Source organism: Scyliorhinus canicula, chromosome 21, assembly GCF_902713615.1.
Source record: "Scyliorhinus canicula chromosome 21, sScyCan1.1, whole genome shotgun sequence".
Lineage (NCBI taxonomy): Eukaryota > Metazoa > Chordata > Chondrichthyes > Carcharhiniformes > Scyliorhinidae > Scyliorhinus > Scyliorhinus canicula.
Window position 1 is genome coordinate 43270221 of NC_052166.1, and position 12686 is coordinate 43282906.

Below are 12686 nucleotides of genomic sequence, written 5' to 3' on the forward strand. Positions count from 1 at the left end.
GCTAGACTAATACCAGGAACGAGTAGGTTGTCTTTTGAGGAAAGGTTAGATTTGTATCCATTCGAGTTTAGAAGATTAAGAGGCAACTTGATTGAAACCTTTAACATCCTGAGGGGAATTGACAGAGTGGATGTGAAGAGGGTGTTTTCGCTTGTCGGAGAATCTAGAACCGGAGGTCGCTGATTAAAAATAAGGGGTCGCTCATTTAAGACGAAGAGGAGGAGAAATTCCCTCTTTCAGGGGGTCAGGAGTTTCTGGAACTCACTTCCTCCAAAGGAAGTGGAAGCAGAATCTTTGAATATTTTTAAGGCTGAGTTAAATGGATTTGATTAATAAGGGGGACGCAAGGTTATTGGGAGTAGGCAAGAACGTGGAGTTGAAGTTACAATCGGGTCAAGCATGATCTTATTGAATGTTGGAGCATGCTTGAGGGGCCGAGTGGCCTACTCCTACTCCAACATTCATATGTGCTTGTACTCTCGCATTGTGATTTACTAACTAGTAGAAATAATCTCTCAATACACTCAAATTCTCTTTCAACACTTATCGTATATGCCACTTTAAACTGTTCTTTTCTAGAGAGTACAGCCAAGGTTTTTTCAACTCTTTCATAATTAATATTTTCTCGTTGTCAATATTATGAACCTGTGCTTTACCTTTTCCAATGGGTCCAAAATCCTTTCTAGAATAAAGTGCACGGGTGAGGTTGGATTATGTTCTTCATCATCATGTCGTTTGATTTCAATGTCCCAGGTATAAATTACAGAATATCTGATCTTTTATAGCCTTTTCCACCTGCAATATTGCTTTTAAAGAGCTACAAATCACCGCTCAAGGGATTATCAGAACGCTCAAACCTTTCCACCGCTTTAAGGTGGCAATCCATGGAGGGATCCTGGTGGTGCCACCATGGCAAGATTAAGGGGATGTGCCAGACAAAGTGCAATCCAGAAAGTCCTTAATGGCAGAAAAGACAAAGGAAGACCATGCGTTTTATTGGCTGCGAACGTGGAGGAAGGCTGCTGCAGCAAGGTGATCCCAGTCATTGTGGCTTGACACATCATTGAAGTCTGACCATCAACCCATCAAGATCATGTGAATAATGACAGCCTCCCACATTAAATAAAGTCAGGCAAGGGACCATTTGACAAGCCCTATGATGATGAATTGGCGACGGGACAGGGTTGTGAACCTGGTAGTCCCTCGTCAAACATCTGCATACAGACAACAGATGCATGAAGATCAATGGACATCTGTGTTGGGACAGAGATATCTGAGCAGTCCTCTTCAGGATAACCTCTCCCCACCACAAATGGGGAAATGTGGAGGGAGCTAGAAACTGTGATCTCCTGGTTGGGGTATCATCTTCATGGTCAAGGAAAGAAACCATCACAACTTGTAATGTTAAAACACTCATGGATAATCTCAAAATTGGGAAAAAAATCTGTAATTGTATCACATAAGCTATCAAGTCTCCAAATTGACACTGCAGTCATCAGCGAGACCCAGCAGCTGCAGGAACAAGCAGGGAGATGCACATTCTGCTGGAATGGAAAGTCTGACAGCAATACTAAACCAAGAAGTTGATTTTGCCATCCAGAATAAATTCTTGAATGGACTGCCAGAACTCCTCATTTGTATAAATGAAAAACTTATGGACATCCTAATACTCAGCCCTAATTAATAGGGCACTATCATCAGTGCTTACTTAAAATTTACAGTGCAGGAGGCCATTCAGCCATCAAGTCCTTGGAAAAAGCACCCCACTTAAGCACATGCCTTCACTAAGCCCTGTAACTAAGCAAACTCTACCTAACCTTTTGAACACTAAGGGGAAATTTAGCATAGCCAATCCATCTAACCTGCACATCTTTGGACTGTGGGAGGAAACAGGATCACCTGGAGGAAACCCACGCAGACGCGGGGAGAAATTGCAAACTCAACAGTCATCATAGGCCAGAATTGAATCTGGGACCCTGGAACTGTGAGGTAGCAGTGCTAACCACTGTGCCACCGTGCTGGCCTTGACTGCAACAAGGATGTCTGACCTTGAAGGCGGCTTCACTGCCATCCCAAAAGGAGAAAAGATCATCCTTCTGAGGAATGTTAATGCCAGGGTTGACCGTGACCACGATCCATTGAATCCCTACTGCGCAGGAGGCCATTTGTCCCATCGAGTCTGCACCGACCCGCCAAAAGAGCACCCTACCTAGGCCCATTGTCTCCCCCACCCCCTCCTCAATCCCTGCAACCCAACCTAGCCTGCACATCCTACACTAACGGGCGATTTTAGCATGGCCAATCCACCTTACCCGCACATCTTTGGATGATGTTTGGAGATGAACTATTGAGAAAAAGTGAAAAAAAAACCCAATATAAATGGTGTCCTCCTGCTGACAGTGTGCCTATCATGGCCTCATATAACACACACCCTCTCTTCTGTCAGAAAGACAATACAAAACCCCATGGAGGCATCCTGGATCAAAGTACTGGCACCTCCTGGATTATGCCATTGTCTGGGTCAAAGATTTACGCGACGTCTGTATCACTCAATCCATGTGGGGGACTGATGCTCCTGGTCAGAGTATTGACTTGTTTGATAGATGATGAATATCCACCGAGCACCAAGACATCTCACGACCCCAAGAAGAAGTTGAATGTCTCAGTCCTAAAGCAGCCTGAGCAAAGAGGGATTCTGAGGGCAGTTCACATCCAATCACGTAAATCTTCATATCTCACCCAATTTCAGAACAGTGGGAAAAAATAAATCCTAAATTTGTTGGCCAAAACCACTGGGTTTCAGCATATTCTTCCGTGCCCAGTAGAACAACCCAAATCGCAGCATACAAACAACTCAAGGCTGCCACCCAAAGTCAAATCAGTAAGGCTGTTTTAAGAGAAAGCCCCAGAGACCCAGTGATATGCTGATCATCATGACATGTGATGCTTTTTTGAAGTCACCAGGATCATCCATGGTCCAAGATCAAATGGCCAAAATCAGCATATGATCATAGGGTGCTGCTTCTCTTTTTAAAGACGACAAAACCATCTGTCAACGCTGGAAAGAACATTTCTTTTAGTGTATCCAATTCATTTTTTTCCAATTAAGGGGCAATTTAGTGTGGCCAATCCACCTACCCTGCACATCTTTGGGTTGTGGGTGCAAAACCCATGCAAACACGGGGAGAATGTGCAAACTCCACACGGACAGTGACCCAGAGCCGCGATCGAACCTGGCACCTCAGCGCCACGAGGCAGCAATGCTAACCACTGTGCCGCCATGTTGTCCCGAAAGAACATTTCTAACAGCTTAACTTTGAATCCACAGTGGCAGTTGATACATTCCAGGCCATTCCCCAGTACTGTGTGGTAGACTGCATGGGTGAACCACCATTGATAGGAGAGCTGTAACCAATTCTTCCCCCTGCATTGCACTCGGTGCTCCTCTCGCTATTCCCAGAGAATAGCTGGAGAGCCCCGAAACTGGGTTGGTGCTGGGCACGAAATGGAGCACGATGCTCCCGACCGGCGGCACCGACGCAATCTTTAAACCCCTTAAATATGCATTTCAGGTTTTCGTCGTAATAATCTGTCTCCCAGGATTCACTGCCCCCACAAGTGCAGTGCAAGTCCGTTGGGAATCAGTACTGGTCTTCATCAACAGAGATTAGACATGATCAGCATGGCAGGGGGTTTGGAGGCAATTAGGCCCAGGGTGGCCAGGGATAGGGCACCCCCCTGGCAGTGACAACGAATGGAGGGGGGGTGGTCTCTGCCGGTGAGTAGGAGGCGTTGGGCTATTGGGTCTGGATATTGGGGCATCCTTTAAAAATGGCACCACAATCTCCGAGAAGACAGCCTGGCTGGCTCCTTTAGGTTCTGCAGTTCTTTTTCCCAGTGAGAATCTCACCAATCTCAAAGCAAATGACTAAGTGCATGTGTATTATGATGGGAATTGCACCAGAGCACCCAGCGGAATTTCCACTGGTTTTTCCACCGAAATGTCACTTAAAGCGCGAACTAACCAAATTGCTACAGGGTCCCTGTGTCGAGCATGTTTAGCTGGGTGTTTTCCAGTGCTCGCAGGACTGGGAAAGACCACACTATCAAATGGGACTCTGTTGCAATCCGGGCCCTCGGTGGGGCACACCCCGGTGAGGCCACACTTAGTCCCGTTTCCTGCACTGAGGAGCTCCACTAGCCAGAACATTTTTTTAGTGGTGCCCCAATCTCTCGGCCCCACCCTCTAATGTGACCCCCTGACTTCGCAAAGCCCCAACTCACAAAGTGAGTTCACAGGTGGCCATCCCCCCTCCTCTCACACAGATAGCACACTTCCGGGCCCAATCCCTGGCGTGGGTAAAATGCCCTGCCAGTGCAAGTCCAACACCCAGCCTGGCACTGCTAAGAGGGTAGCAATGTTTGCGCCTGATCCCCTGGGAGACCCCCCAGATCCACCCCGTTTGTGGAGATCAGTACTGAACAATGTTCACCTAAGATCTCCGAGGAAGGGAGTTAAGATCCCAACATTTTGGGTAGATCAGGCAAGCCGCATATTAGTGAGAGACTCGCTACTCACTCTAATATGCAGATTTGCCAAATATTGATCTCCATGCACAATGATCACGACATTGCGCGAGATCCCATTAGATCAATGAGGCATGGCTAGCGGGGCAGATCCCAGAAGAGGCATCTATCGGCTGTGTCACGTCTCCATTTGCCTGAATGGGTGCACATCGCAGCCGGTAGATAGCAACCGTAGTCATTTTTCAGGAGAATTCCTCCCCACATCTCAAGAAGTTAAGTGAAGAGGAGGGCTCAATATAATTCGGCCTGCTCTAACAGTAAAAGAATAAATTTAGATGTAACGCAACAACATTTTTCAAGATCATTAGAATCATAGGAATTACATTGCAGATGTGTGATAACATTGATCCAAGGAAATTGGTAATGCTTCTCAACAAGTTCAAAAAAATTAAGGGGCATAATTTAAAAAAAAAGAAAAATGGACTTGGGCAAAACCATCAAATATGGCTGTTGGGATCAATGATATTAATTAAACCAAAGGGGATTTTGGATGCGTTTCTGAGAAAAGGCTTACAGGACTTGATCAACATCAGCATTCTGCTTTCTCAACAAAGACTGATTTTCTGGGCCTAATTGCTTTTGGCTGCTCATAAAATATGTGGCCTACGATCAGAATCTTCCAATAACACCCTTCTCATTATGAGATACAGTGTCATAAGGCACTATGTTATTATTCACTCTAATCCTCCAATGGAATGTGAAAATGTAATCTTGGTACTCTAGGCTCCATATTCAATGGAAGTTCTAATAAATGGCAATCATTTTTTGTTTACTAAAAGGTTTTTGACAAAATGTCATGAAACAAAATTGTAGATATACATTTTTACTGTCAGTTAACAAACTTCTCAAATTTGTGGTTAAGTTGAAGGCACGTGGAAGAGAAAGTTGCAAATTGGATATATGATCGCCTTTGATAATCAGAAACATACGATGATATTCTACTATTGATGGTGAAACATGGATATTAGCTTACTTTTTCTCAGGTTCCTTTTCATCTTTTTGTTTGGATCTTTGTCATCTCCCATACCATCTTCATAAGGTCTCTTCAAAGGTGCTGAGAGTGGTCCTGCAAAAAATCCTGAAGCATTTTAATTCATTACACATCTTTAGGTGAAAGACTAAATCAACAAAATTATTCATCTATGATTTGTATTGTAACACAGAGTTGAGATATGAACTTAACATTCTTCATTCAAATAAGTTTACTTTTGAGAAAAGTAACAGTACAAAAATATTTATTTTATTTAAGGACATTTCTGCACTGACTGATTTGATATTCTGATGCAATAATCTTACACTTTTTCAAATTGCTGCCATTTATCATTAATGTACCAGGATTAAGTAGACCATTGTGGTCAATTTATAAGGCGTATTTTGCTGATTTTAGGTTATGCAATAACCATAAGTAATGATTTGCTGTCTCAGAAATGCCAAAAGACAATGCTACAGCTTTAATTTTTAACATTAGAACAAGGGTCATATTTCTATTTTTCTTTAAGAGCATCTAACATACTTCGTATAAAGTTACAACTGAATAATTAAAAAAAATTCAATACTTCCTGTTGTTGTTCTGAACTTGCGATAACCTGGAAGGGTTGTTAACTAGTAGTGGATTCCAGCAGTTGTCAATTTAAAGAAACTGTCAACAATCCTAATTAGCCTCTAATTCGTGGCACAGCAGAAGCACACTGGGCCCATAACCCAGAGGTCGATACATTGAAACCATTCCCTGCTATTTACATTCTCACCCACACCAAAAATAAGTTTCCCGTTCCTCCTGTGGACACTCTCCATTAAAAAAAAAATCATTCGGTAGCAGACACGAGGGAGCTGAAAAATGTCAATTTAGACCATTTGGTAACAACAGCTAAGCGAAACAAACAGATATCAGCTAAGACAGAAACGATCAAGCACTGGATGTAGTGCCTGACCCCAGTTGCACTTTATTCAACAAGGTGCATTTTTTTCAAGGACTTTTCTAGTGAGATTAATAGCACGGAAAGGGCATTTAAAAAAAAAATCAATTTAGTAATTTCTACTTGACAGAGGTATCCGGGGGAGGGGGGGGGGGGGCAACAATGCACCCCTTTATTGAAGTACTACCCTCCAAAAGAGCACCCCGCCTCGGCCCACCCACGTCCCTATTCGTGTAACCCCACCAAATCTTAGGACGCGAAGGGACAATTTAGCATGGCCAATCCACCTAACCTGCACATTGTTTGGACTGCGAGAGGAAACCCATGCAGATACGGGGAGAACGTGCAAACTCCACAAAGTCTCCCAAGCCTGGAATTGAAATCGGATGCCTGGCGCTGTGAGGCAGCCATGATTATCAATGTGCCACCGGATCACGGACTGCAAATTTTGGTTTCTCCATTTAATTGAGCATATGTAGACTTTATAAGCTGTCAACTTCAGAGCAGTAATGATGGTAAATGCTAATAGATTTGCTTTTATTACTGGTTCTCTGTCAAATTGGATCATGAAAAAAATTTATCATCTACCTACCATCTCGCTCACCCAGTGATCTGGACCATTTTTGAAGGGAGGATCTTGTTGATGGAAGTGGGTCCATCTCCAGTACTTTATAGATCTGACCGAAGGCCATGAGTCTAAGTGCATGCTGTAAGCACAAGATCTATAGATAAATAAATTACAACTTCATACATATAAGCAAGCTGTTTTAGACTAGGTTTTGTATTAATAAACATGTAAGAGGTTCGTAATTTGCAAGTTCATCCGAGAAGTAAACTGAGCCAGACGAGGTAGGACCCAAATTTGATGTTTGGTCATATGCATAACTAATGGATCTGAACAAGAGCTACAGTATGGCAGTCATAATTGGAGGAAAGAACAGCGACAGGTTTTCTTTCCCACATCCCACAGTGGATGGAGGGGCAGCTGAAACAGCAGAGGGAATGGCCACGGAGTGGCCCGTCATCGCCGTACAGGCCGCAGGTGCACACGGCCGGTATGTTCAGGCGGATGCCGAGGGGAACATTGACCCCCGAACGCTGAGGAAGGCACAGGATGCGGGCACTGATGTTGAGCAGCATGGGGGGGGAGGGGGAGAAAGAGAGAGAGAGAGAGAGAGAGAGAGAGAGAGAGAGAGAGAGAGAGAGAGAGAGAGAGAGAGAGAGAAAAAAAGAGAGAGAAAGAGAGAGAGAGAGAGAGAGAGAGAGAGAGAGAGAGGGGGGGGAGGAGCAGGAGACGCTGATGGTGGAGCCAGGGCGCCAATCGAGGTCTAAGGTGTACCGTGACCGGATCTCTTTCGAGGCACTGCCGGACATCACATGCAGGAGACAACTCTGGTTCAGCAGGGAGATGGTCGCACATATCTGCCACCTCGTGGCGCACCTCGCCCCACGTTGATCGGGAGGAGGACACGCGATACCGGTTGCCGTCAAGGTGACAGTGCCACTTAACTTCTTTGCTACCGGTTCCTTCCAGTCTCCGAGCGGGGACCTATCCGGGATATCGCAGGCGCATCCGGGCCATCCACAGGTGCATCTGGGCCGTGACCGACGCACCGTTACATAACTTTTCCCGAGGACCGAGCACATCAAGAAGCACGAGCCCATGGATTTGCCAAGGTGGCCGGGATACCGATGGTCCAGGGAGTGATCAATGGTGTTCACGTCCCCATGCGCCCACCTGCAAGCAACAGGGAAGTGTTCACTAACAGGAAGGGGACATACTCGATGAACATCCAGGTGGTATGCGACCCCCACGAGGGTCATGCACGTGTGCGCAAGGTTCCCAGGGAGTGTGCATGAAGCCTACATTCTCGCGCTGTCGTTCAACCCCGCAATGTTTGAGGGACGACCCCCCACCACCTGAGGGGCTGGCTGCTGGGCGACAGGGTTATCCACTGAGGTCTTGGCTGATGACACCCATACGGAGACCTCAGACCAACGCGGAGACCCGATACAATGAGGCCCATGCAGCAACCAGGGGTGTGGTGGAGTGCTGCTTCGGATTGCTGAAAATGAGATTCAGGTGCCTGGACCGCTCCGGAGGGGTCCTGCAGTACCAGCCCAAGAGGGTCGCTTGCATTGTTGTGGTATGCTGTGCGCTGCACAACATCGCAATGCAGAGGGGAGATGCCCTGGTGGAGTCGTCGGAGGGAGAAGCCACTGTCAGTGGTGCCAACGCTGAGGAGGTGGTGGTTGGCGTGCAGCAGGGTGGTGCGTTGGGCGCAGCACACAGACACGACCCGGGTGCTGGTAATGTCCAGGAGGCTGCACGACAGCACCGGCGAGGACAGCGGGCATGCAACATGTTGGTGGCTGCACGATTCACGTATCGCGTGCGACGGAATCGCTGAACAGTACACTACCGCCTGCATCGCCAGTCGTGCAGACGGACAGCACCCCCCCCCCCCCCCCCCCCCAACCTGCTCCACTTCGACATCAGCCGTACCACTGCGGCACAACGGTATGGCACGACATTTATGGCTGTGTCAGCAGGTGTGATCAGTGCCATGTTGAATGATGACAGCCTGATCTGCGACCTCAGAATCGTTAGACAAAGTCTGACTCATGGCAATAGCTGAACCATCCATCTCGGTGGTCGCTGTGTTCGTCAGGGACACTCCATCACGTGCCCGTGTGGGGTAGCTGGCGTCAGAGTGCCGAGGACTATGGTGTCCGACTGTGTTGGGGGGGGGGGGGCGGAGAAGAAGGGACTGCACACCCGGCACCGAAGTTTCACCGCTCGTCAACCCCAGCGACACTCGGTCACCATCACGATCCCCGTGGCAACGGAAAAATCACACAGTCTCACAAGTTGGGTGTAACAGTGAGTTTAATGGTGAATATTATGTACAGATGCCATAGCCCCTACAACTAAACTGTGCCCTGCACCCGTGCCAACTTACTCTGTGTCCCTCTTCATTGCCTTACGGGCCCTACCACTACGTCCAAGTGAATCCCCAGATGGCACAGCCATGCAGTACGTGCGTCAGGCGGTCGTGCTCTCCACGACTGACTGCTGGGACTGTGTCATGGCCTGCTGGGACTGGGCCATGACCTGGTGAGACTCGGCCAGGGCTCGTAGCGCGCCGGCAATGTCATGTTGGCTCTTGTGCATTGCTGCCTGTGAGAGGGCAGCCCTCTCCTGGGCCATGGATGAGGCGTGCACATGAAGCCCAATGCCTTGCAAAACCTGACTCATGGCCGATACCGTTCCACCCATTGCCTCGACCGCGGACGCTACCCGTGCGGTGTCGGCCTGGGTGGCTGCGATGAGCGGCACCACTCCCTGCTCCTGGACGCAGTTCGACTCCTCTAGATGGCCCTCATCCCGTCATTGTGTCATACGGGTGAGTCGAGTAAATCCAGGAACCCGGGAAAAGTCTGGGCAGCAGCTGGATTCTGGGCCTGGGCTGCCCTCCGACCGTCCAGCCCCTCGGCCGCTCGACCTCAACCTGCTGTACCGGCTCGGCTGTGTGGTGCACACCAGACCGTGACCCAGGAGCCTCATCACTTAATTGCCCAACCGAGGTGAGTGTCTCTGGGATGGTGGATGGTGTGGGAGGCAGCAGTGCCGCAAGCTCTAGGTCCTCGTCCGTCAGAAATTCAGGAGTGTCCTGGTCCCAGTCATGTCCCGGCGCAGGGCGCACGCAGCCCATGTGCGGTTCAGCGTCGGGCAAGTCCGTTGACTGCATCACCGTCCTCTGTGCGTCTGGGTCCACTGACCCCATCCTGTCCTGTCTCACGGCCCGACCTTCGGACAACGCACAGCCATGAAAGTCGTCACTGTCCGTCCTCTGTACGTCCCGCTCGAGAGTCACCAGATGGCCCTGGACGTTCGTCGGCTGGCCCTGCGGAACTGAATGATACGGGCTTAGTTAGACACGCTCGGCCGGGTGTCGGGTGGTCCAGTGGGCAGAGTGTGAGGGGAGAGAGGATGGGTGGTCCAGTGGGCAGAGTGTGAGGGGACAGAGGATGGGCTGGGGGGGGGGGGTTCGGTTGTCATGCAGGGTTGTCTCACTTGCTTCTGCGCCTCCAACCTCGCATTTCACGACCTCCCGGGTGGCGGATCCCCCAGCGAGGTCCAGTGCCCTCTGCTCAAACACTGTCAGGGGGTGCATAACGGGTGAACTCCGGTTCTGTTGCGCTCCCGGCTGTTGTGAGCAGTCTTATCCTGTTTGTGGGGGGGGGGGGGGGGGGGGGGGGCCATAGATAGAGCATCACAATTAGGCGGGTATCATCAGGGCATTCAGATATAGGCTACATTAATGCAGGGTGGGGGGAAAGTTGCAGCCACACCAGGGGGTTGCAGCGCTCACGTAGGTTTGTGACAACTTTGTTAACCACCCTCCATTCACTCTCGCCCCCCCCCCCCACACGGCACTCACCCTGGCAGCCCTGATGAGGTCGTGGAGCTTCTTTCGACACTACTCCCCGGACCGAGGGGTCTGCCCCACAGCACTGACTGCTGTGTCCACCTCACGCCAGGCCCGTCGCACGGCGCTGGAAGGGTGGCGATGCCGTCGTCTTGGGCACAGGATGCCCCTGCGCTGCTCCACCTCATCGAGGAGGGTCTCCAGGTCCGTATCACGGAACCTCGGGGTGGCCCTCCGTGGCTCCGTCATTTTCCTCCCCCTTCTTTCTCTGCGTGGATCGCGCCCTTTTAGGACGCGGAGCGGCGTCATTCGGGCGTCGCGCGCTTATGACGCGCATTCAACCCCGTGTTCCGCGCGGTCCCGATGCTAGCCCATTCCCGGGGCCAGAATAGGTCGCGATCAGGGCTATTTCGCACCGTCATTGAACTCGACAGCGCTTACAACGGCTACCTCGATCCGGCGTGGCCTCGAAGAATCGCGCCCCCCATGTCTGAGAATTATGTCAAATAAGCATGGTACTAAAGGAGGAAATAATCTAGCAATGACAATGAAGGAGTAACTAATATCCCCACCACCTGATTAGTAAGTGACAGGAACTTTTCCCAAGATGCTCTACACAATATCACAATCTCAGCCATGCTGAATTAGTAGCAGCAGCAAGTTCAGTTCACACGAGTATGGTTCTATTTTTCTCCCAAGAGGTCTAATAGCAAAAACATTGAGACACATTTAATCAGTTTGTTCTCTTGCACTGGGTAAAGATTGACTGTGAAAGTATATCAAAAACAAACTCATTATCTGATCATGTTCTATCATATTTTTCCACAATACATAGAATCCATAGCGCAGAAACAGGTCAGTTGACCCAATTGATTCTTGCTTGTATTAATATTCCACACAAGCCTTCTAACGTCTGCCCCTCTTCATCTATTCCTTCCTTTATGTTTGTATCTAGCTTATCTACCTTATATACCTACACTATTTGCCACAAACACAACCTGTGTAGCGTTCTCACCACTTTCAGGGTAAAGACGCTTCTGAAATTTTTACTGCATTTCCTACTTTGGCCCCTGGCTTTGGGTTCTCCACAAGTGGAACCATCTTCTCCAAGTATAGATTATTTAACTATTAGTTATACATGCACACTACAACTGCTGATTTTTAAAATGAATCCTCTGACTTATATGAAATGCTTTCACAATTATTGCCTTCCAAATCTTCTCAACTGGTAACTAAGGTATAAAATTACCACTAAATAATCACAAAATTAGGAAGTAAATTCCCTGATCCGCTCAATTTACTTAACCATATAAAAACAATTACTGATTACAGGTATGGATGATCCGAATGTATCAATTTTCAAAAAGAAGCCAAAGTTTCAAGATTGGAAAACATTTTCTTCAACTTCCCACAAGACTAGAGAAAGCTTTCAATGGTCGTGACCCTGATTATCAACCATACCTGGGCACTATGAGTAATGTTGTCCATTTCCTGTGGAGTCATCGAGACCAACACATCAGTTAGGTCTTTTTCACAAGGATCATGCAGCCCTGGACCACCTGCATAGAAAATAGACAAAGTTTGCATTTCAAGCAGTAGACGTCTATCACAATAAATTCTATACATTAAAGCACAATGTTCAGTAAATGTGGCAAGCAACTAGTTCTTAGCCATTCGAATATCGGGTGAAAAAAGTTTCATTTGTAATTTATCCAAGGTAAACATTAAATATTATGTACCACAGCTGCTG

The 12686-nt window shown here is 48.1% G+C and overlaps 1 protein-coding gene across 10 annotated transcripts in view; it reads right to left on the minus strand.

Annotated features, from left to right (window-relative positions):
• The window catches only part of LOC119955747 (spermatid perinuclear RNA binding protein), a 215304-nt gene that overhangs the window by 49284 nt on the left and 153334 nt on the right, over nucleotides 1-12686 (minus strand). For 8 of the 10 annotated variants that reach the window (XM_038782268.1, XM_038782274.1, XM_038782273.1 and 5 more), the window contains 3 exons: nucleotides 12398-12495; nucleotides 7096-7210; nucleotides 5561-5665 (listed from right to left, as the gene is read on the minus strand). In XM_038782268.1, coding sequence (XP_038638196.1) covers nucleotides 5561-5665; nucleotides 7096-7210; nucleotides 12398-12495 — 318 coding nt within the window. The remainder of the gene's footprint in view (nucleotides 1-5560; nucleotides 5666-7095; nucleotides 7211-12397; nucleotides 12496-12686) is intronic. The other 2 variants (XM_038782270.1, XM_038782272.1) reach the window with 1 other exon arrangement.